This window comes from Nannobrachium achirus (assembly GCF_963921795.1).
Source record: "Nannobrachium achirus genome assembly, chromosome: 22".
NCBI classification, from domain to species: Eukaryota; Metazoa; Chordata; class Actinopteri; order Myctophiformes; family Myctophidae; genus Nannobrachium; species Nannobrachium achirus.
This window is the reverse complement of record NC_137829.1, coordinates 44,831,371-44,855,677: the sequence shown is the minus strand read 5'-3', so window position 1 is coordinate 44,855,677 and position 24,307 is coordinate 44,831,371. Positions and strand designations below refer to the sequence as shown.

General features: G+C 43.5%; 1 protein-coding gene across 1 annotated transcript in view; it reads right to left on the bottom strand.

Moving 5' to 3' along the window:
• Positions 1–24,307, bottom strand: part of erbb4b (erb-b2 receptor tyrosine kinase 4b) — a gene marked incomplete at both ends in the record, with an annotated part of 423,596 nt that overhangs the window by 363,778 nt on the left and 35,511 nt on the right. Inside the window, one exon of the mRNA XM_080752915.1 lies at positions 12,383–12,569. Within this exon, the coding sequence (XP_080609041.1) occupies positions 12,383–12,569 (187 nt within the window). The remainder of the gene's footprint in view (positions 1–12,382; positions 12,570–24,307) is intronic.

Here is a 24,307-nt window from a genome sequence, read left to right as displayed (position 1 = left end):
TGATTACTTTTTCCATCACTGCACATGCAGTGCACACACACACACACCGAGCTCTGCCTTCCTCCCTCAGCCCTCTCCTCTCTCGTTCTCTCCTCTCAGTCTAGCCGGCGCAGATCGATCCTATCAACTTATTATCAACGTTGAATGTTTGGAATAATGGAAACGCAGAGAATTAACGAATAAAGGGCTGTCGTAGTAGGCAGCTCAGCTCAGGCAGCTCAGCGTCTTGGGGAATGAATGGCTTGGCTTTTGGCTAGTTCTGTTTTGGTTACGTCATTGTATTCATTCAGACTCAGCCCCGATTTGTGAAAATATTAAACCAGTTTGATATTCTCGTAACAGAATCTGGCTCTCAAGTTGGGGTAAAGTCAGAACACTACCTCACATTTAACGACCGAATCACAGGAGCGCGCCGCGACTTTATTACGACTGAGAAATCTTTTAGAAGTTGTTAGATGTAAGAGGGCCTTAAGGGAAGAAAAGAAAAATGGGGGTTCTTGAACTTAACACCTTGACGTCCGAAATAGAATGGTGGTTGGTAGATTAGCCGTGAAATTTCTATTATTGTATTGTGATCTGAGACATAATATTATGTTTATAAACATGACCCCGCAGCCCCTCCATCTTGAACAGCGCCGCTGTTTTTTCTTTTTTTTTTTCCCCCAGGCCAGTAACTCACCATGATTTTCTCGATTTCCGTTGGGATAGAATGGGGGTTTTGGCCGATCGTCGATGTCCCCGTGCGTTTCGCGTGCGCGATCCTTTCACGTAAATGTCCCCGCAAATAGTCCATGTGTGACTGAAGAACAGAACTGAAAAGTTTCGCTAGCATAGCCCCAAGCATGGCTGCTGTAGGAGCTCGAGTGTGCAGACAGCAAACGGATGGCTGGGAGTAGCCTTGGAGAAGGAGAGGCGCTGACGTCACCTCTGCTTCATGCACGGTCTGCATGAGCTATCAGTGCACGAGTGGTGACTAGGGAAGGTAAGACGATCGCCGATTTTCGGATCAAAAGCTTTTATTCCGGTTTTAAAGACAAAGTCCGGGAATGTACGACGTGGCTGAGAGTCCCTGGGGGGATGTGCGATATAGTGCGGTTTTAACATTAAGGGGCTCCCCGTGGCTTAGAAGGTGTTAAAGAGTCATGAAACGCAAAATCACTGTTTCTATAAATATATATAATATCAATGAGTCACTTGTGATAGGGAGCAATGATATGGCTCAATTTGCCCATAGGCTTGTTGATTCAGAGCTTTCTGCTGTTTCTGTAGCTATTTCTGTGTTCTTCCAGTTTCTGGGTAGAAAATAAATATTTGGCGCCACTCATTACATATTTGCTCTCGGCGTACCATTAGTTCCGCGTGAGGTGGCTCATCTATTCACTCCTACATTTTAGAAACCACTCCTACATTTTAGAAACCACTCCTACATTTTAGAAACCACTCCTACATTTTAGAAACCACTCCAACATTTTAGATTGCTTTTCATATTCTGAATTCATAAAACAAATAAAGAGGTGGGGTTTCTCGCTCCTTTAACTCACTGACTGCTATGATCCATTAAATCCAGTAAATCCATTTTATTTCCTCCTCTCTCGTCTTTTTTGCTGGCCTAACTAAAGCACAATATCCTCACAATAGGAAACGTTTGTGTTCTATAAACACTTTTTATACTTTTCTATTCTACCGCCAAACACCAACAAAAAAAAGACTGGAGGATTGTGTGTGTGTGTGTGTGTGTGTGTGTGTGTGTGTGTGTGTGTGTGTGTGTGTGTGTGTGTGTGTGTGTGTGTGTGTGTGTGTGCGTGTGTGTGTGTGTGTGTGTGTGCGTGAGTGAGCGAGCGAGCGTGTGCGCGAGAGGAAGCAAGGAGGAAGAGCATATTCAGGCCACAACTTCCCCTCCACTTCATGGCCGGAGGCCACGGATGGCACTTCAAACAGCAGCCTGGCGCGCCAGTGTGTGCCAGTGTTGCACCCACGCCACCAGTGCTAGCTGGGCCAAACCTGGCCCTACAACAACGAAAAGGACCGAGCTGGGAGGGGAAAAAAAGAGAGGAAAGAATAGCCATATAACGTCGTTCCCAAGGTACAAAACTGCCAAACACAACAAGACGGAGCATAGCAGATGAGCAGCGGTTTAAAGTAACTTAGTACATTTACTTAAGTACTGTACATTTGAGTTATTTGTACTTTACTTGAGTATAATTTCCAATATTGTTACCTCTACTCCACTACATCTCGGATCCAAACATTGTACTTTTACTCCACAACATTTTGAAAACTTCAGTTATTATTATGTTGTTACTTTGCAGATATAAATTATAATATTATAAAACATACATGAACCACTTTAGCCCTATTTTATACCTAGGGCTGTTTGACAATTGCAGCTTGTAGATCTGCTATTTTCAAACATTTTGCACTTTTACTTTTGGTACTTTAAAGTGATCCCTGAATAGTAGGCCATGTAGGCCTTAATATGTTATAATAACCCTCTTTAACCAAAATATACCGTTTAATACACTTAAAATGTCTTCCTTTGAGAGAAATAAGTTCTATGTTCAACCCATGGGGGGAGCCATTGCACTGTCTGCCGCTGAGTGATGACGTATGTAAATGCATTTTGGGTGGACGGGCCCATTTAAAATGGCGGTGTAAACACTTTTAGATGTTGAATTAAGCACTTTACAAGCACGTCAAAACACCCTACTTGATATGAACAGAACAGAAAAGAACCAAACTACTAACTACAGTTAATCTGAGCTTCAAGACAATGTTTTAAATATTGTAAAGAGAACGTTGTTTTGACGTTCCATATTAACCCTATGGGCCGGCCAGCCAAAATGCATTTACATACGTCATCACTCAGCGGCAGGCTCCCCCCATGGGGGAGCCTGGGAACTGTGCTCTCACCCTTCCTGTTCACTCTCTATACATCGGACTTCCGCTTCAATTCCAAGACCTGTCATCTGCAGAAGTTCTCAGATGATAATGTGGTGGTCAGCAAGATCTCGGGTGACAACACGGCTGAGCACGATGGTGTGGTTAGGGACTTTGTGCAGTGGAGCGAGGCTAACCATCTCAGGCTCAACTCAAGCAAGACCAAGGAGATGGTGGTGGACTTCCGTACTTCCAAGAGAGTCCCCCCGGTGCCAAGCACCATTAACGGAGAGGTGGTTGAGTTCGTGGATAACTACAAATTCCTCTGAGTACACCTGAATAGTTCACTGGACTGGTCGGACAACGCGCAGGCAATTCACAGCAAGGGGAAAAGCAAGCTGTTCCTCCTGAGAAGACTGAGATCGTTTGGTGTGTGCAAAAGGATGTTACAGATGTTCTACCAGTCTGTCATGGCAAGTGTCCTCTTCTTTGGTATAACATGCTGGGGTGGCAACAACAGAGCAGGTGACACGTTAAACCTAAACAGACTGGTGAGGAAAGCAGGCTCTGTCGTTGGGTCCTCTCTGCAGGGGGTGGAGGAAGTAACCAGGGTGCGATCAGCGAGGAAGCTGGACTCCATCTTGGAGAACTCCTCCCACCCCCTCCATCTTGAGATCACCAGCTACTGGAGTAAGAGAGGAAACGACCGCTTTGCCTACCCAGGACGGAGATGCGAGAGATTAGGAAAATCCTTTGTACCGGCTGCCCTTAAGCTGTACAACGAGACACATAACGGACGAATGAAAAGGACTTCCTTCCTAACTTAGACTGACGGAACTATTGCTGTATTGACTTTGACCTCTAAGGACCTTCCAGGGAAAGTGCTCATGTGCGTCTTGCGGTGACATGCTTCCTAGTTTCTTCTTCTCTGAGCTGTTATTGTTTTGTTTTTTCGCACTGTTTTTTTTTTTTTTTACTTTGCACTATTAACTCATTTAGTGCCACCCCTTTCACCACTAGAGGGCGCCCAGTGGCCATAGAAAATCCCATAGAGATATGCTGGTATATGCAGAAGCCCTGCAGCCATGACTTGCCAGAACACTTTCCTTTGTGCATGTACAGGAAGAGGATGAAGTTAGCTTGAAGTTAGCTATTGGCTACCAAGCATTTTAGAAGAATTATTTTCGTCAACTTAGCCATGATTAAACCTTGCACACCTCATGCATGGGGAAAAAACAGAGAAGAATTAGCTCTAAAAAATCCAATGCAATCCTGGATTGCATTGGAGTGGATTTGTGCAGTTTGTTCACAGCTTTCAAACAAAAAAATCCGATTGGAAATCCGTTCAGGCATTCTTGAGATAATCGCCATTATGTAAACAAACATGGCTGCCCTGTATGTTAGATGGGGTTGTATGGGGGTGGAACATGCAAAATCGCGATTGAAATCATGTTCACCAGATTTGATGGGGTCCAAAAAAAAAAAAAAAAATTAAAAAAAAAATGTTTCATTTTTTTTTTTTTTTTTAAAGCCGAACTTGTTCGGGATCGGCACTCTGCGATACGATAATAAAGCCGAACTAGTTCGGGATTGGCACTCAATGAGTTAAGTTGGAACTATTGCTGTATTGACTTTGACCTCTAAGGACCTTCCAGGGAGAGTGCTCATGTGCGTCTTGCGGTGACACGCTGCCTAGTTTCTTCTGCTCTGAGCTGTTTCTGTTGTTTTTTTCGCACTGTTTTTCGACATTGCACTATTAGGTTGTGTTGGTAGTTTCTGAGTATGTGTCTTGTTTAACAATGACAGTGAGATACTTGTTGCACTAACTAGCATTGACTGCTTTGGTCTCTTTTTGTAAGACACTTTATGTATATATACTTATATTTAATTCGCCCCCTCTATTGATGCACCTTCTCTTTTTTGGTACTGTACTGCTCTTGTTTTTACTCTTATCTATTTTTTCCTACTTCTCTGTAACTTTGTAAATAACTGTATACTGCTGTGCTACAACTGGACAACTAAATTTCCCCCTTGGGATAATAAAGGTATCTATCTATCTATCTATCTATCTATGGGTTGAACATAGAACTTTCAAAGTTCTATGTTCTGAACTCTCTCAAAGGAAGACATTCTAAGTGTATTAAACGGTATATTTTGGTTAAAGAGGGTTATTATAACATATTAAGGCCTACATGGCTTACTATTCAGGGATCACTTTAAGTACATTTTGATGCCAATACTTCCGTACTTTTATTCAAGTCGATTTGGAATCCCGGACTTTTACTTGTAACAGAGTTCATCTACATTGCAGATACTTTTACTTAAGCAAAGAATGTGAGTACATTTTCCACCACTGCAACACACGCGTGTCTGTTGCTTCTCCTTTTTCTCTGACTCCTGCAGAGTCCTGCATGGGCTCTCCAAGAAGAAACAGATGAAGAGAACAATGAGGACGGCCTGAATGAATTATTCAATGTGTGAGAGAGAGAGAGAGAGAGAGAGAGAGAGAGAGAGAGAGAGAGAGAGAGAATGTACAGTAAAAAGTAAAGGAAGGGAGAGTAATATGCTGCCATGCAGTGAAAAAATGCACACACCATAATAATCATGCTTTCCAGATGCATCCAGCAAGTGATTACTGCACGTACGTCGTATCTCTCAGATCATCTGCTGAGTGTCAGTTCACATCCACTCTTTAACTCTCAAAAACCGGGAATGCGCCCGAGTCGCGTTAGATTTTAACCACTTTAACCATTATTTTATGCTTTAGCTATTGAAAAAGATCTACAAGATCTACAAGCTCGCAGCCGCGCTGTGAGCTTGTATTTCTGCTATCTTTTTTTTAAAAATGTGTACAAGTCTTTGAATATCTTTGACCCGACTTCTAAATCCTTCCTCTAAATCAGTGGTTCTCAAACTTTTTCATGTCAAGGACCCCCAATTAAATTACATTTATTTGGACCCCCATCTCAAAATATGTTGTTCCAGGGATCTCCCAGAAGCAGAGATTTGAGTTACAAAAGTTAACTTTGAAAAATATATTATTGAAAAATGTGCACACATTTTCATGATTTTTCAAAAATAGCAGATCTACAAGCTCGCAGCGCGGCACTCGGTGCCGCGCTGTGAGCTTGTATATCTGCTATTTTTCAATAGTTAAAGCATTCAATAATACTGGGCCTAAATGGCTTAAATCACGCCTCGCTTATTGTTTCCACCGCTACACTAAACAGAACCAGGTCTGTGTGTTTACAGTACATGTACTGTAACACCATCTGTGTGGGACTCAGCAGTGCAAACGTTTGCACTGCTGCTAGCACAGAGTGAGACACGCCGAGTGCGAAGCTCTAGCTGCACCCACACGTGTTACTACACAAAACGTTTTCTGGGCACATTCTGAGGACACTGGATTTCACAGCAATGCATGGCTTTCGATCAAGCAATGTGTTTAAAAAGCTCGAAAAGAGTTGATGCTGTATCATTCCCAGGGCCAGATTCCCCCTACTTGCCTTTCTTACAGCTCATCCGCACTACCCGCGATGCGATGCGACGCGAGCGATGAAATCTCATTAAAATACATTTGTTTCAACGGGTGCGTCCTGACCTACCGCGAGCGACAACGCATCGTACCGCGACGTCGTCCACCCCTCCTGTTTTCGCTCGCCGAGCCTTTATTTGAGCGAGGTTTCGCGGCGACGTCCATAGAGGTAAATGGCCATGTCCCGCCCCCCCCAAACACTTTATATTATTATTTATTTATTTGATTGGTTCAGGCATTTATTTGATTGGTTCAGGCTACGTCGCAACGCAATGACCGACGCTCCAGAATGCGGACAGTATTTCGCGTTGTGTCGCTCACTCGCGTGCAGTGCAGATGAGGTGTTAGCGTGGGAAATACGCCGTGTACCCATTGAACAACAAACCTGTAGGAGGAAAAAATTGCATTTTGCCATCCAAAGACTGAATTTGTTTCTCTACGCTGATGTCTGCCGACAGAGGTGAACCATGACGTAAACTAACTATACATCATCTACAGAAACAATGACCCTAACCCTAACCCTAACCCTGACTTAGTGAATAAGACAGAATGCCTCCAAGCTCTGGCCGCAGAGAGCGCCACACAAAATAGTCAGGCCTATTTCTGTGGCTCAGAAATCTCCTCTGCTTCAAATAAAGCACACAAATAAAGTTTATTATCATTATTATCCGTAGACGAGCTTAACCACCCACTGACCTCTGAGTCACGGAGCCCCGAGGTGGTCCTGACAGCACCGGGTTGGAGTGCCTCAGCAAGAAAAGACGAGCATTTCTCAGCATCTATTCACGCTTTCTGCTCACTCACTCCTTCCCTCCTCCACAACAGTGTGCCTTAGTTCCTTTCCGAAGAAAATAGGCTTGGCATGAAAGTTGAGTGGGTTGAGAATCAGACAGGGGAATCACACGGGGGACGAGCAGGCGGGAGGAGAGCGAGAGGTGAAAATGACAAAAGATGATAACGGCACTCTGCGAGTTTGCGTGAAGAATGCATCCGCCAGTCCCTCGATGTCAGGGGGAAGCAAAAGCAGATCATTACAGCAACATCTGGAGCAGGGAGGAGGGCTGGGGGGGGGGGGGGGGGGAGGAGACCCACTGCTGCTTACTCTGTGCCGTTCCCACGTGTGGGAGGAAAAAACTAAACTTTTGCAGTAAATTGTTGAATTTATTAACCCTGCAAGGCCCAGCGTTGCTTTTTGGCAACATTTTTTAAATCATTTTTTTTTAAATGTTATAATTAGTTTTCCTGTTCTTTTTTCACATTAACATCACCATTAAATCCTATTGTTTAGTATTACAATGCCATTGGCCACGATATTTGCATATAAATACCCCCCACAGAGGCTGACATTCACACCTCCCAGAGTCCCAGAGAAGTTGAAATTCCAGTCTGGACGAACAACATCTCACTTTTTATCTCGCTATTCCTCACTAAAACATAAGTAAAATGCCTGTAATATTTTTTTTCGTGATCATTAGAATGTCTAGAACATGTATTATGTTATTATTGTGAAAACTGCAAAATGCAAATTAGAGCATGATTTATGATTTATGGCTATAAAATCTTACAAAAACATTATTAATTTTTTAACATTACATTTTCTTGTGATTAGGACTTTTTTTTTTTTTTTTGGCAAGTAGAAATTAATTCGGGTCTTGCAGGGTTAACTCGAGTCTTATCTTTCTCCCTCTTCCCATCTTGTATTCTCTATAAAAGCCCACTACAATCTCTCACAACACATCGCCATTTGACGCGCTGTGAGCTTGTAGACCTGCTATTTGTGTCGTTTTTTTTTTTTTTTGCTATTTAACGTGATTGCCCATAAGCAACCACGACAGTATTGTTATAGTTTTACAGTTATTTGACAATTTTCGACAAAAATTAAAATCTTGATTCCAGCGGCTGGAACGAACTCCATGGTGTAAACATACATGGCTGTCGTTATCTTTAGAGCTAACTGGGTTCCAGTAATGCCACCGTAAAATTAAATAGTCGTTTTCATTTGGTGGATGTAAAAGTTGACTTGATTTAACCACTTAAACCCAACTGACTAGCCTGGCAAAGCATTCCGGTCACGTGAATTCACAGTCCTCTGCAGACCTGTCTGGCACCAACTGCTGGGTGGATGTTTTGCAGAAACCAAAAAGTGGAAGGGCCAATCGGTGATTGACAGACACTAATTAGCTCTTCCTCTCTTTTGTTTCTGCAAAACGCCCACCCAGTGCTTGGGGCCAGACCGGTCTACCAGGCAACCAATTGGTCGGATTTTCAAGAGCTCTATTCTAAGCCCCGCCTGTTTTCGTCAGTGAAAAAACGCAGTCGACAAACATTTTTTTTGTCATAGTTTTAGTCGACGAAATCAACATGGGAAAAGTGAAAGCAAAAGATCCTCAAATAGCCTTCTAAACTACCAGGACTTTTACCAATGTGCCCATTGATCTGACCACAGAAATGTACTGTGGTTCTGTTTTCAATCAGGTTTGCATTTTGCTCTTGATTGCAGTCATTGTGTTGGGAGCATTCAAGACTCTCTGGGCTCTGAACGCTAGAAGATTGAGAATCATAAAAGAATGAAAACACAGTGATTTCTAATTGATTCAAGGAGGTTATGTCGATATACTCATGTCCTCTCTATCAAAGAACAGTCGGCGTGTACAACCGTAAGGACACTCCAAAGAAGCGCCCGACCGTCGTCTCTCTTTGTAGTCGAGCCAAACAGGACAATTTGCTTAACATAAAAAAGACACCTTATTAATGTATTGCTCTAGCTGCTTTACACGCTGTTCTGTGTCTGCTTGACAACACAAAGCACAAAGAACAAGGCCTGTGATGATGGACTGAGACAAGAAACACACAACATTTCACTCCACAAATGTTGCCGCCGCCGCCCCAAGATGTAGCCAGTACTGGTTCAGGTGGAATGATCTCAGCTGCACTGGCAGTGATGATAACCAAGTGTACTGTAGCTCAGTGGTTCTCAACCTGTGGGTCGGGACCCCCAGAGGGGTCGCCAAATTATTTTGGTGGGTCCCCAGACGATTAGCTTAATGTGCAACGTTGTTTTCTCACTCAACAGTAAACAAACCAACATACAGTTTAAGTGTATAGCGGGTATCTGCACATTTCTAATGTGATACTTTAAGGACCCTTGAGCAGGAAGTAGCTGGAAATTAGCATAATGGGTTGCAGCCAGAGCTGATTTCTGTTATTGAGGCCATTTACTTGAAAAAAAAATAAAAAAAAAAATAAAAAAATCTATATATATATATATATATATATATATATATACCGTAAATCACCAATTAATCGCCTGGTGGCAAACTGCCGCCGGGTTCCATATATCCGCCGGGGGTCTGACCCCATTTTGCGCAATAAACGCCTGTTTCAAATAAGCGCAAGGTTCGTATAAGCGCCTGGGCCGTTATTTGCAATTAATATTATCCCTATTAGGTTTTATGTAAGAGCCCGGGCTATTATTTGTTTGGTTGTTTGGTATTATTTGCTATTTATTTAACTTAACTGGTCATTTATGTTGCATGGCAGTGGTGCGCTGAAAACAGCAAATCTACAAGCTCACAGCAGTGCTGTGACAGCACGTCGCAACGCACCGCACTCGCTGTGCGTTGCTACGGGTCATATGTTGCATGACGGTATAGTGCGCTGAAAACAGCAAATCTACAAGCTCACAGCCCTGTGGACAGACACTTCTAACTCTAAGCCAAATGTATGGTGCACAGCCCAGTGCTGCGCTACCATGACGCGCAGGACGCACTCGGGGGAACAGATTGCCAAAGGACACCAAAAAAAGAGAGAGGAAAAAAGGAGTCTGCCGCTCTCTGCGCACTGACCATCATTCATTACTGTCTAAAACGTTGCTACAATGCAAAGTTTGCGTGAGTAGGCCTACTTTAATGGCAAAACGTTGTGATGGAGAAAGACTGGCCAATAAAGACAATAAAGAATAAATCATTACCTACTGTTGCTGCCTCTTTTTATCCAGTCCGCATTTTGAAGAAGTAATCCATTATTTTGAGGTTCAAGGGGAATGCAGAAGGCTTAATCATAATGCAATACCATAATATTTTAATGTCAGGATAGTGGAGCTGTTCAGTGTTCAGCTTCAGCGAGTCCAGTCCAGCACCAGCTGCAGGACTTCTGCGCTAATTGGGTCGTTGACTCTTTGACTACAGACCTAGATTTGCTGGCATGCGGTAATTGATTATTTTGGAGAAAGATTCCCTTAGTATAAATAATAGTATATATGTTTTAAAAGGCTTTCATACACTCTAGATATTTTTTAAATGAGGTTTGGTCTAATAGATCGCAATGTGCTATTTTCTGGGTGTTCATAACAATTAGGGTAATAATAATAATTATAATTATAACATTTATTATAACATTTTGATTATTACCCCTATTATATAGTTTGAGAAAGAAAAATTAACCAAATAATGGCCCAGTACTGGCCAGTGCCAAAATAAATAAAAGCCTGTTACCAATAGCCGCCTGGTCCCTTTTAAGCGCCCGGGGTCCGACCCCATTTTGCGAAATAAACGCCCGGGCTACTAATTGGTGATTTACGGTATATATATATATATATATATATATATATAAATGATGGGTTCCCAGATTTAGTCCAGTAAAAATAAAGCTGAGGTTGGAAAAAATTGTGTTATTTAGTTTTTCAACTGATTCTGACAGGAAATTAGGTCTACTAGCCAGGATAAAAAATCTACCATAATCTGCTCACTGCAAATACCCACAGTGGCCAAATCAAGTTGGGCTCCCATCGACTTTCTATACAGGAGGAAAATACCCAGAAAAAAAATCTGCTTTAAGTAGGATGTGAGGAGTCTAACTAGGGGTTTGTCATGATGCTGAATCCATTGCAAGCATTTGTTTTGCACAAAAAACATTCATTGGCCCCAGAAAACGCCCACAAAACTGATGAAAAGTGATGACTCATCACTTTTCATCACTAAACCATCATTTTCTGGGGCCATTTTTAGTCCAAGGAATGTTTTTTTGTGCAAAACAAATGCTTGCAATGGATTCAGCATCATGACAAACCCCTAGTTAGACCCCTCACATCCTACTTAAAGCAGATTTTTTTCTGGGTATTTTCCTCCTGTATAGAAAGTCGATGGGAGCCCAACTTGATTTGGCCACTGTGGGTATTTGCAGTGAGCAGATTATGGTAGATTTTTTATCCTGGCTAGTAGACCTAATTACCTGTCAGAATCAGTTGAGAAACTAAATAACACAATTTTTTCCAACCTGAGTGGATTTTTTTCCTAGAATTACTAGACTAATTAGGCGTAGAGGGAAATAATAGTGGACCTAGTATAGAGCCCTGAGGGACTCCAGTCAACCACGTATGCTATATTATGAACTAAGCCAGACCGTGGCATTATGCGGCCCTTTGGTTCACTCTGACCGGCCCTTGTGGCAAATTACAAAATAAACAAATAAAATGTTCTAATTTTACCTCATGCATGGACTAAATGGGCTGCATTTCTTTTATTTTGAAGTTTTTTATTCACATACATATGGACGCAATGCGTACATCAGCACGTGTGCGTGATCATTGGATGTTGTCTCAATAACAAGCAGGTGGTCAGACTGGTCACCTGTCAAGACGACCTGCCTTACCTTACCCATCAAAAATGGCTAAAGGGGCTAAAAAAAAGAAAGGTCGATGCAGAATGCCGGGTTTTCAACAACATTTGGACTGCTAAGTATTTATTTAGTCGGAGTCGGATGGCAAATCGGTGTGTTTAGTTTGCGAGGAGCACATCTTGCAGGGAGCACTGTCTTTTGGCCCGGCCCTCCACAATATTTTCTGTTGTTCATGTGGCCCCATGGGGAAAAAAATTGTCCACCCCTGGTCTAAGCGGTTAAAAATATCAACCAGACCGGACATTAACAACCGGTGCTCTCTCCTCCGAAACAAAATAACGTGAACCACGTTACCTGTGAGGTTCTTGAGGCCCAGCTGGCGCAGGCCAAAGTTGCCGTCGCGCCGGTAGTTGAGGAAGACGGCCAGGGAGTAGCGGTCCTCGTACAGCTTGGTGCCTCGGATGATCCTCAGGTTCTCCAGGGGCAGGTAGTCGAACTGGTTCAGGGCCACCAGCACGTAGCCCGTCACCTCGCGGATGGACTGCAGAGAGACCAGAGGGGACACATGAGAAAACAACAGGGACGATGGCATGTTTTTAACACATTGGCTTCGAAAATAGCCAAAACGACATCTGGAAATGTCTTTATATCAAAATTGGCAAAAATGGCATTCCTGGCGTTTCTACCAATAAATAATAATCAATATTACTATTTTATCGCCAGATTAGCAAGAACACTAGATTACCCATAACGCTTTGCGGCCCTATAGGGTGTGCGCGTCACTGGCTTGTGTGCGCGTCACTGGCTTGTGTGACGACGCGCACAGCAGGCCAGCGAAGACGGGGGCTGCAGAATGCCTCATCCACAGGCATTATAAAATGGCGGCCGTTGTTTACTTCTCTCGGCCAAACAGAACGATTCAGATGTTTATCGCCGTCGGAACATTAACGATCCTACGTGCGCCCGTCACATACGCCGAGGCCCGCACGCACGTCGCGCGCTCACGCACCCTGGTAAGTTCCATTAACCCTATGATGGCATCCAATGTGAATACTTTAGTAGTCAGAAATGTAAACAGCACGTCGTACAGCAGGCACGTGCACACAGAACATGAAAGGGGGCTTGAGCCCCTGCCGTTTTAACAGTCTGTAAAAAGTGCCCTCTCCACTCCAGACCATGAGTGCCATTTTCACTATCGTGAAAGAAATGCAAATGCCCCCTTTGCCATGCCGTACCTGAAGGCAGCATTCAAAATAATTGTCTTGTCCAAACTCTCCTGAACTTGAATGCAGCATCTTATGTTGAAAGATATGCCCTCATTGTGAAGAGGTCCATGCTGTTACGCCACATCTCCAGTATTGCCTTTTTTATGCTTAGATTAGTGTGGTATCAAGTGGTATATATTTTCACCAAAAGGCCCTTTTAGAAATGTCAGCCCTTGCCTCTCTAACATTCTCTGCACGTCCCTGTCGTACAGTCAGACATTAAAGCTAAAAGCATGACACAGAAAAAGGACTTGTTTCCACTGTGGTCCAATCTATTCAATTCATCGACATTGCATCAAGATTTTACACAATAATACAGTACATGTCATCAACAAATACAAACCACTATTTGGAGAAAAAAGAAAAATGGCGGCAGTCAATGACGCCTGATTATGGATCCCACTGGGAAAGATGGATGGAAACGGCATAGAGCGCTCGTTTTCAGTTATTGTCCACGACATTGCAAGCGGCGCGAAGGCCAGCGGGCCAGGGCCGCATGGCCGGCAGAGCGCCGCGCGAGTTACGAAGCCGTGGTGAATGCAATCGTTCTATTTATGCGCACGATAAACGCACGATAAACGCAATGATAATTGGGTTTTGGTGCACCTCGCGTGGTCAACGTGACTTCAACGGAGCGCTCCCTACGTCCGATTCAGCCAATCACAAGCTTAAAAAATTAGTCCCTGGGCGTGGTTATCCATCTTTCCCAGTTGGATCCATAATCACGCGTCAATGACACCTGATTTGGAATCGCACATGAGTTCTTGATTACTTGGATTCATGTCAATTTGTGTTTATTTAACCACTTGAACCGTCAATACTTAATAAACTTGACCTTTCACTGCTCTTTATTCCCCTCTACACCAAACCTCTTTGCCGATAATAGCCGATCTACAAGCCTCGCAGCGTGAGGAGCTTGTGAGCTTGCCAGTTTTGGCAAAGTTCTCAGAATATGGATGCTAGGGTTCATCTACAAGCACACAACGCCTCGCGGTGCGAGGCGTTGTGTGCTTGTAGATCGGCTGTTTTCACTAGTTTAAATCATTTTTAAAATGATAAATACAAAACAAACGGTTTTGGACATACAAGGTTTCCACCCAACAACGATAAAATATAACTCAGTACAGTAATTGGCCCACTGGCTTGTCACTTGTCATGATCTGAAATGGCAAATCTTTGAGTAGCAGCAGCGCTATAGAGAGAGATCTCTCTCTATAGCACGCAATGAGGGCCTCTCCAACTCTTTTTCCCGGGCTGAATCAGGGGCCCAGCACGTCCCTGGGTGGGGGTGTCCAAACGTCGCTAGAAAACGCTGGCACCGGGTGTGTGTGCTCGCGCACGCACCCCCCCCCCCCCCCCCCCCCCCCGGGGTGACTGAGCGACAAAAGGACAGTCATCGCTTGGCACTTTAAATGACATTTAGTAGAACGGACGATATTAACGACCGTTAGGCCTCACGCCAGGAGCCACGCACACGTGGCCTTGGATCGGATCGCCGCAGTATGAATCAAAGTGACACTCGCTGTCCACTCTCTCTCGGTCCCCGCATCATCCACCATCGTGGCAGCTGTCATTAGCAGACGAGACAGGTCTTTCCGTGGCCGCTCCCCCCCCCCCCCCCCCCCACTCGACTGCCTGTGATCATCAGGGACTCGCCTGTAAAAGTGGCACGGCCACCGGCGACCATTTTATCTCTGTCTCTGTCGTACTTCCAGTGGCGTCAGTTCAGCAAAAGCTAAGGCATGGCAACAAGACTGGTGTCATGCACGCGACACCAGTCAGGTTGCCATACCTTAGCAACAGGTAAGTAGTTGCGACCGTCATGTCGCAGTTACTATCAAAACCTCCACCGTCCGTCCGTCCATCACATCACGTCACACTTTTACCCGACTCATATCTCCGCCACCGTTGTCCCTATCCATGCCACACTTTGCACACACACTCCTTGGCTGCCAAACCACAACCCCCTCAATTCTCACATGGCCCTCTTCTAGCGCCACTATGAGGCAGCTTCTTGCAAAACACATCTTTGGACACTGCTCCTACAGATTTTGCCCAAAAATCACGCAAATCGCTACACAGTATGTCTACAATCTGTCCCATAAAGCGCCGCCATCAGGCCGATCTTTACAAACACATTTTTGGACACTGCTCCTACACATTTTGCCCTAAAATCACGCAAAGCGGTACACAAAATGTCACTTATTTGCCAATTTGTGTATACATTCGACCTGGCGGTCGCTTATCTCCCGATTAGGGAGTCTTACTGGTAGACAGTAGTAGATTTTACCGCAGACACAAGTAAACAACTGTCTGCCACACTGCTGCTAATTAACAATAATACATTGCACCTGTGCTGACCCCGCTGAACTGGGGAATGAACCATTTGTCAAGATAGGGGGGATACAAGTGTATTGGGGAATATAATACCTGGTGAAAGCGACAATCTTTTTCCAATTTGCATTGCAGTTAGTTTAAAGTGATTTAATAACAGAATAATCAATGCAGATAGTCACAGAGACATTTGTGAATTTATTTTTAAGGAGTAGATTTAATTTTTTCTCCCCTGGAGCCAAGGTATACCCAATTGACTCCACTGCGTACTCCGGAAACAGCCGACCGACAAGCTCGCAACGCGCCGCAGACGGGCGTACGACGGACTACAAGTATGCAGGGGTGTCGCACCAAATTCCGGGCCCTGGGTACAAGGATTCACTGTGGGCCCCCCAGGAATGTTCTACGCATTATTACGCATTATTTTGTGCTTTAACTACTGAAAAATAGCAGATCTACAAGCTCGTGAGCTTGTCTTTGAATATTTCAAATCCTTCTGAGGATTTTTGAAAAACCTAGGTTTCCCATCTCAAAATATTTAGTTCCAGGGACCACCCAGAAGCAAAAAAAAAAAAAAAAAAATGCATTCATTCAAAGAGTTGCACACATTTTCATGATCTACAAGCTTGCAGCGCGGCACTCTGTGCTGTGAATATCGCTTGTATATCTGCTATTTTTCAATAGCTAAAGTATAAAATAATGAAGGCCTCGCCTCCACTTTGGGCCCTAGTAACTCAGTCCCACTTTCCCGCCCCCCTTGTGACGCCCCTGCAAGTATGGTTTTGAAGGGCATTGCACACAGGCGCGATTTTCAACCATTGCGTTTTTTAGTTTGTTTTTTTCGTTTGCTGCATGATTAAAAACGCATTGGATTTGGTGTGCAAGCATAGGCGATTTTAAGGGGTGTCCTAGGGTGCACGTGCACCCCTTGGCCGCCAGGCGGCCATTTTGATTTTTTTTTTTTTTTTGTAATGTAACTTTATTTTATAATTATTAAATAAAACAGTGATCGTGATTTGTAAAATGTGCGCAAAAAGAGAGGTGGAGGGGCAAGTATTTCAGCTTGCTTGCTTGCAATGTAAGACCTATCAGCTTGCTTGGTGACGGCGCTGTTGGCAGACTTGGCAGGCACTGTGGGTGGGCTGTGAGATTGACACCTGTGCTGGCCGGCTGTGTGACTCTCTGATATGATGACCCACAATTCCGTGATTTCCTTATCTGTTTCCGCCCGCCTAAAACAATATGGATACAGCAGCAGAGCAGCAATAATGGCGAAACGAACTATAAATACAAAGACAATTGACCAATTCTTTATAAAAAAGAGCAAACCCAGTGCCACAACCGATAATTCATCATCAGGAAATGTGAACACGGGTTCACTCGACACTGACAGTAATGCTAATGAACGTGAACCAGAGGAGGTGGACGGAGCTTGCAGCAGCAGTGATCCAGCCACCGACATCACTGTGGAAGGCTCGCCGTTGCCGGAGACCGAGGCCCCGGTTCCTCCACAGCAAGCAAGCCCCACTCCAGACTCAACTGTTGTTACCCCAGGCCCAGACCCAGAGGAGCCAAATGAAGCCAACTTTGTTCATGAAAGAGACCCTTGCCATGGCCCGGATAAAGCCAAGCAGTTTTTGGCTTTGGGTCCATATCAGCCAGAAGATGTAGAATGTCCATTAAAGGCCGCTGGCGAAAAACAACGCAAATTCAGAAAGGAGTGGTTTAAAGATTTTGCCTGGCTGGAGTATAGCGTGCGCCATGACCGGGCGTTCTGCTTTCCATGTCGGGCCTTTGGTTCTGAGAACGCCGAGCAAGCTTTCAGGAGGACAGGTACATAAAGACACATCTCTGTTTACACAATGCTGTTGTACTCCCTCCAAGTGCATAGTCTATTATGTTATGAGCGCAGTTTCTCTACTTTGAGACAACTAAAAACGTATTTACGGACAACCATGACTGATAAAAGAGTGTCAGATATAGGCATTTTACAGATTGAGAAAATACACGAAATTAAAGTGCAGAAAATAATTGAAAGGTTTGCAAGTGCCAAAACCCGGAGGCTGCAGTTCATTGTGTAATAAGGATGTGTCTACTATTTGTTTTTGTGAAATGCTTATTTGACACTGTAAATGACTGCTTGATTGCTTGATGAATGATGATTAACTTGATGTTTGGCTTTATATGTCCTGGCTGTGCTGCCTCTGTCTGCAAAATAAGTAAATAAATCCTATAGATAGACATATGGTGTCTAGAAAAAGAAGCACCTGTTTTACACTTTTTTTTGTTTATATTGTGTTACATTTGGGTACAAAATTAACTGCAGAAATCCGCTAAAACAACATTACAAAACCGCTAATATCCGCAATTTTTTTCGTCGTAGGTAATAGAGGTCGTGCACCCCCTGCTGGAAGAGGCTAGAATCGCCTATGTGTGCAAGGCTGTGCGGAATCCACACTGCGGATCCGAAAAGGAGTCATAAAAGGAGTCAATGAGTTTTTACCGCATGCGACAAGACGCATTGAACTGGGTTCAATCGGGGGGGAAAAAACGCACTGCCACAGCCACCTGCCAAGGGGCAATTTCGGAGCCGGTGTGCATGAGGTCATAGAGAATCATTGTTTTCTTTTAAAAAAAAGAAATCGTCCGTTTTCCGAAAAACGCGTCTGTGTGCAAAGCCCTTAAGGTAGTGAAGTCGCGGCGAGCTTGTAGATCCGAGTCCCGCGCAGCGAGCTTGTAGATCTGCTATTTTTGAAAAGTCGTGAAAATGTGTGCAAATCTTTGAATATATGTATTTTTTTAAGCGAACATTTGTAACTAAAACTTTGCATCTGGTGGGGGTCCCTGGAACTAAATATTTTGAGATATGGGGGGTCCGTGGCCAAATACATATCATCTTGGTGGTCCTTGATGGGAAAAGTTTGAAAAGTTTGAGCACCACTGACATGGAAACATATTCTTGCACACATTTTCACATTTTTTTCAAAAATTGCAGATCTACAAGCTCGAAGCGTGGCACTCAGTGCCGCGCTGTGAGCTTGTATGTCTGCTATTTTTCAATAGTTAGCATTCATGGGGGGCCCGCAGTGAATCCTTATACCCAGGGCCCAGAATTTGGTGTGACGCCCCTGAGTGAAGTCCCACGGTGTCTGGTTGAGTGGCAGCAGCGCCACCGTGGATGACAGCTGTCTGTCAGGGAGGACGCGGAGGACGTCAGCCATCAAGAGGTTGTTGCAGTCACATCTCTGTCATCATCGCCACACTGATTAGTCTTAACCCTGCAAGACCCAGCGATGCTTTTTTTTGCAACATTTTTAAATATCTTTTAAAAAAATGTTAAAATGAGTTTTCCTGTTCTTTTTTCACATTAACATCACTATTGGATCCTATTGTTTAGTATTACAATGTCATTAAATCCATGAATGTCTCTTTTTCTATCTGTGCTGGTTATTATGTTGTTAAATTACAGTAAAATAACTACAAATGCAACATTTTAACTTTAACAAGGTATTATAATTATTCTCCACACTTGTACTCTCCCCATCTTGACGAAATAGTATATTCCCAGGTTCCACAGGTCAGCTGCACAGGTGCAATGCATTATTGTTAATTGTGTCACGTTTACTAACATGCCAAGTTTAGCTGCACTTGAACAACCGTTCCAGGCTGCCATATCCAGCCCAATAAACCGTAGAAACGGGGAAAAAAATAAAATGTACTTAAAATAATGTATGCCTGTTGCTAAGGTATGGCAACATGACTGGTGTCTTGCACGCGTGCAAAGGCGCGCGTGCAAGACACCAGTCATGTTGCCATACCTTAGCTTTTTCTGAACTGACGCCACTGCCAGCATCCATTAAAAAAAAACAACAAGAAAAAAAAAAAGCTTCCTAGTTACCTAGCAACCTCCAAAAAAAAAAAAGAGGAGGAAAATAACTGCTGCCAGCACAGAGGGGAAAAAAAAGAAAAGAGGTTGGGAAGAAGGGAAGAATAAAAGAGGGGAAGAGAGCGGCATGCACTGGTATATATCTACTACAATGTTCTCGGGCTAATTTAATTTAGGGATTCACGGGGGCTGATACTTAATTCCGGCCTCCACTTCACGAGAGCTTTTGTTCACTTTCCAAAGCCGGTTTATTCGCCCTGCTAGCTTGTTATTTTCAAGCCACCGAATCGATACTTTCCAAAGTGCCGTCTCTCTCTCTGTGTGTGTGTGTGTGTGTGTGTGTGTGTGTGTGTGTGTGTGTGTGTGTGTGTGTGTGTGTGTGTGTGTGTGTGTGTGTGTGTGTGTGTGTGTGTGTACAGAGAGAAAGAGGGTGTCACACACACACACACACACACACACACACTGTTCTATCCTTTTGTTAGATTGTTTGTTCGATAACGAACTGCGTGGAAAAAAAGGCTAAACAACTTGTAATGATTACAGTCCAGTGCCGAGTTAATGGCTAGACCGGCCCTGCATGCGTGGTCACTACTCTCATTATTAGACACAGTACAACCAAACACGCTTTACCCTGCCCATGCAGGGGTGGCGCTGCCGCACCAAATCCTGGGCTCTCTGGGTACAAGGATTCACTGCGGGCCCCCCATGAATGTTCTTCATAGGGGGAGGAGGGGGTTTAACCCATTTAGACTGGGAACGCATTATTACACGTTATTTTGTGCTTTAACTACTGAAGAATAGCAGGTATACGAGCTCACAGCGCGGCGCTGCAAGCTTGTAGATCTGCTATTTTTGAAAAATCTTGAACATTTGTGCAAGTCTTTAAATATTTCAAATCCTTCTGAAGATCTTTTGAAAATTACAAAAGTATTGATATAAAAAAATACAAAAAGTAAAAGTACTCATTATGCAGAATGTCCTATTTCAAGTTTTCAAATCTACAAGCTCACAATGCGTCGCATCGCAAGCTTGTAGATCGGCTATTTTCAAATGGTCGAAATGTATAGCGAGCTGAAGTGGTTAATGTACGTTTGTTGTAATAATAATCAAAATCTATAAAGTAACTAGTGAGTTGTCAAATAAATGTAGTGGAGTAAAAGTACAATATTTGCCACTGAGACGTAGTGGAGTAGAATTAAAAGTATTGGAAAGTACAAATACTTAAATAAGTAAATGTACTTAGTTACTTTACACCACAGACTATAACTACTACTGTATACTGTATCATGTCAGGCCAACACGTGTTGCCAGGTCTGCAAAAACAAGCCCAAAGGAAGCGTCAAGTTCATATACATCAACTATTAAAATAGACGAGATGCTATGTGTTGCATGTGAGCTTGTAGATCTGCTATATCCAAAAGAATCTTAAAAAATCGCAAGTGAGCGGTGCAAACTAATTCCTGCGCGAATCAGTGTTGATAGGCATGCATGGCAATATTGTTTTTGTTGTGTATGATGTCAGTCTAGAGGTCTGCTCAGACTATATAAGTCTTTATCGTCATTTCTCATCAGTTAGTTGACCAAGCTACGGATTGTAACTTGTAAGAGTGTGGTAGTGTAATGATAAGTGACCTTATTTACCTCCAGAGAGGCCTCCAGAGAGGCGAGAAGAGGCCAGAAGATGAATATTTTAGTTTTTCAAAGTCTGTTCATTTGTATTTTAAACTTGTATTAGTTGCCTATCATTTATAACCTGTAAGATTTTCCACAGTCTGTCTAAAAGTGTGGTTATTTTATCGCTTATAAGTGATATATTCATCTACTACAATTTTGAAATTCAAGGTTAGCACCGCTCAATCATTTTTTATGACGTATTTTACGCGGCCTAAACGCGTTATGACGTATTTTACGTGGCCTAAACGCGCTATGACGTATTTTACGCGGCCTAAATGCGTTCTAAATCAGGGTTAACCAATCGGGTGCCTCTGTGACTATGACAGGACAGATCAACAGAATCGAAGTGTTTCATTGGTCTAGCGAACTCATGTCATCATCATTTGTGACATCATAGTTTTGGTAAAAAAGCGGTCTATAACAGCGGTTAGCACCGCTCAAAAAATGAAAAGTGAAATATTTGGAATATCTTTGAAACACCGCCAGGGACCCCATTTCCCTGGCACAATATTTTCAGATTGGGGGTCTGTGGACAAATACATATTTGGGGGTCCTTGACAGGAAGATGTTTCAGAACCACAGGTTTAACAACATTAGGAAGAAGAAAAAAAAAACGCAACTACCACAACAACCAATATTTACAAGGAAGGTCGCTTATAATAAGCAGACATGGCAACGCGGTCGGTTTCGCAAAGAGACGCCATGTTCCGTTCCCTCTGGTGTCAGCAGAACCCGAACGTCACGTTGAGTCATTAGCGTGAGAGCTCCCGCATTTAGCCACGGCACAATTAGACCACAATTACAGGCTAAATATAAAAAGCAATGACCTTGCGTCGTCCCGGATTTTTTTTTAACCGGTAAAAAATAGCGCCTACACCTTCAACTCCAAACCAAAGACACGCACCGCAGGGCAGCGGCGGCAGTGACACAGCCTTATTCTGTGCCGCTTCTTAAAAGGAGCACTTCACCCATTTTCAAACCCCATCTTCGTATAGTTGGTCCTCCTCACTTATATGTTCATTCTGAGATGGCACAATTTCCCCATCTTCTCACTCTGCGTCTCATTGGTGGGCTGTGGACAGTTCATAAACCTGCCTACCAATGATTCATCGTCGATGGGGGGATTCTACGCCAGGGACGTGCAGAGAATGTTAGAGAGGCAGGGGCTGGAATTTCCAAAGGGGCCTTTTGGTGGAAGCACCGAAAACACCAGACCTCCAAGCTCAGAGCTTGGAGGTCTGCTATTTTCGGTGTGTGAAACCACGCTGAACTAAGCATAACCAAGTCAATACTGGAGATGTGGCTTAACGGCATGGATTTCCACACAGAGAGGGCAATTCCTTCAACATAAGCTGCTGTATTCAAGTTCAGGAAAGTTTGGACAAGGCAATTCTATATTGAATGCTACCTTCAGACATGGCATGGAAAGAGGGTATTTGCATTTCTGGTTCACCAAAAATAAAAGAACTCATCAAGTACAGTGCAAATCAGGTCTGTTTTACTAAGCATAGTGAAGTGATATTGACGTAGTGATATTGATGAATTCCAAATATTATCAAATTATCTTGCGGCACCCCTGGACTGGCATCACAGCACCCCAGGGTGCCCCGTCACCCACTTTGAAAACCCCTAGTTTAACCCACCGCCATAGTATTTTGCATTCTAAAGCCGCACAGTGGAGGTAGATACTGTAGATCAAGGGGTCTTCAACAGGGGGTCCAGGACCCCTAGAGGGTCCTCAGAGTTGCTACAGGGGGTTATAGATCTTATAGATCGGCTATTTTCGGCAAAGTGGTTTGGTGTAGAGGGGGAAAAGAGCAGACTAAGTACAGAGTGAAAGGTCAAGTTTATTATGTATTGACCGTTCAAGTGGTTAAATATCTGAAAACACAAATTGACATGAATCTAAAATACACTGATGATTGTGCTGTCAAACAATGAAACTATACGGAATCTATGAACAGGCTGTGGGGGTCCCTGCTTCATCTCTCTCTCAACTAAGGGGTCCTTGGCCTGAAAACATTGAAGACCCCTGCTGTAGATGTCATGGCTCTGCCTGTATAGAGTCAAACAGACAGGTGCACTGACTGTGCAGAACATCATCTGTTCCTCACAGAGATCAAACACAGACACTATAACATATTACAAGGTAATTATCGAGGCAAAGCAACATCACTTTCCCTCTGTAATTGGCACCCTGCTGCCGACATGTACGCTGTTGTCGAACAATGTCTCGAATGGAAACTGTGAACCCCAAGAAGGCGGCTCAGAGCCATGGAAAAGAGCCAACGTGGAAGGAAGAGAGAGGTTTACTAGATCAGTGGTTCACATTATTTTGGGGGGTCCCCAGATGATTAACGTAATTTGCAACATTGTTTTCTCACTCAACAGTAAACACACCAACATAAGGTTTAAGTGTATATGAGGGTCTCTGCACATAAAGCGATTTAAGGAACTTTTAATACCTCTAAAATGAGAAATTAAACATTGGCCAAATTGTCAACGCCTCGCACCGCATATAGATCTGCTATTTAATAGAACCGTGTTGTACAAAATGTAATGCCTCAACTCTTAGTGCTCGTCAGGGGGTCCCCAGTTAAAATATGATTATTTTGGGGGTCGCGGCCTGAAAAGGTTGAGAACCACTGCTCTAGATCAGGGGTTTTCAAAGTGGGTAACGGGGCACCTGCCGCGACAGCAGTCCAGGGGTGCCGCGAGATAACTTGATAATATTTGGAATTTATTCTCAGTCAGTTCTAACCAAAATGGCTATTATCTCAACGTTTTCCTCGTAACATAATCACTAAAATAGTGTCACTGTCGGGCAAAAACCTCGTATCTCCAAGTTTCAAATGTGTACGTCTTTTGGTAAAGCAAAGCCCTGCTTCATCATACAAGACTGTCGCACACGACTAGTGAAAACAGCCGATCTACAAGCACACAATCGCGAGGCGTTGTGTGCTTGTAGATCTGCTTGTAGATCTGTTGTTTCCACTATTTTAGTACATTTTATAGATGATGAATACAAAACGAACGGTTTTGGACATACAAGATTTCCACCCGACAACGACGATATATGCTATAAATATAAGGTGCTGGGAGTAAAAATTATAATGTAGG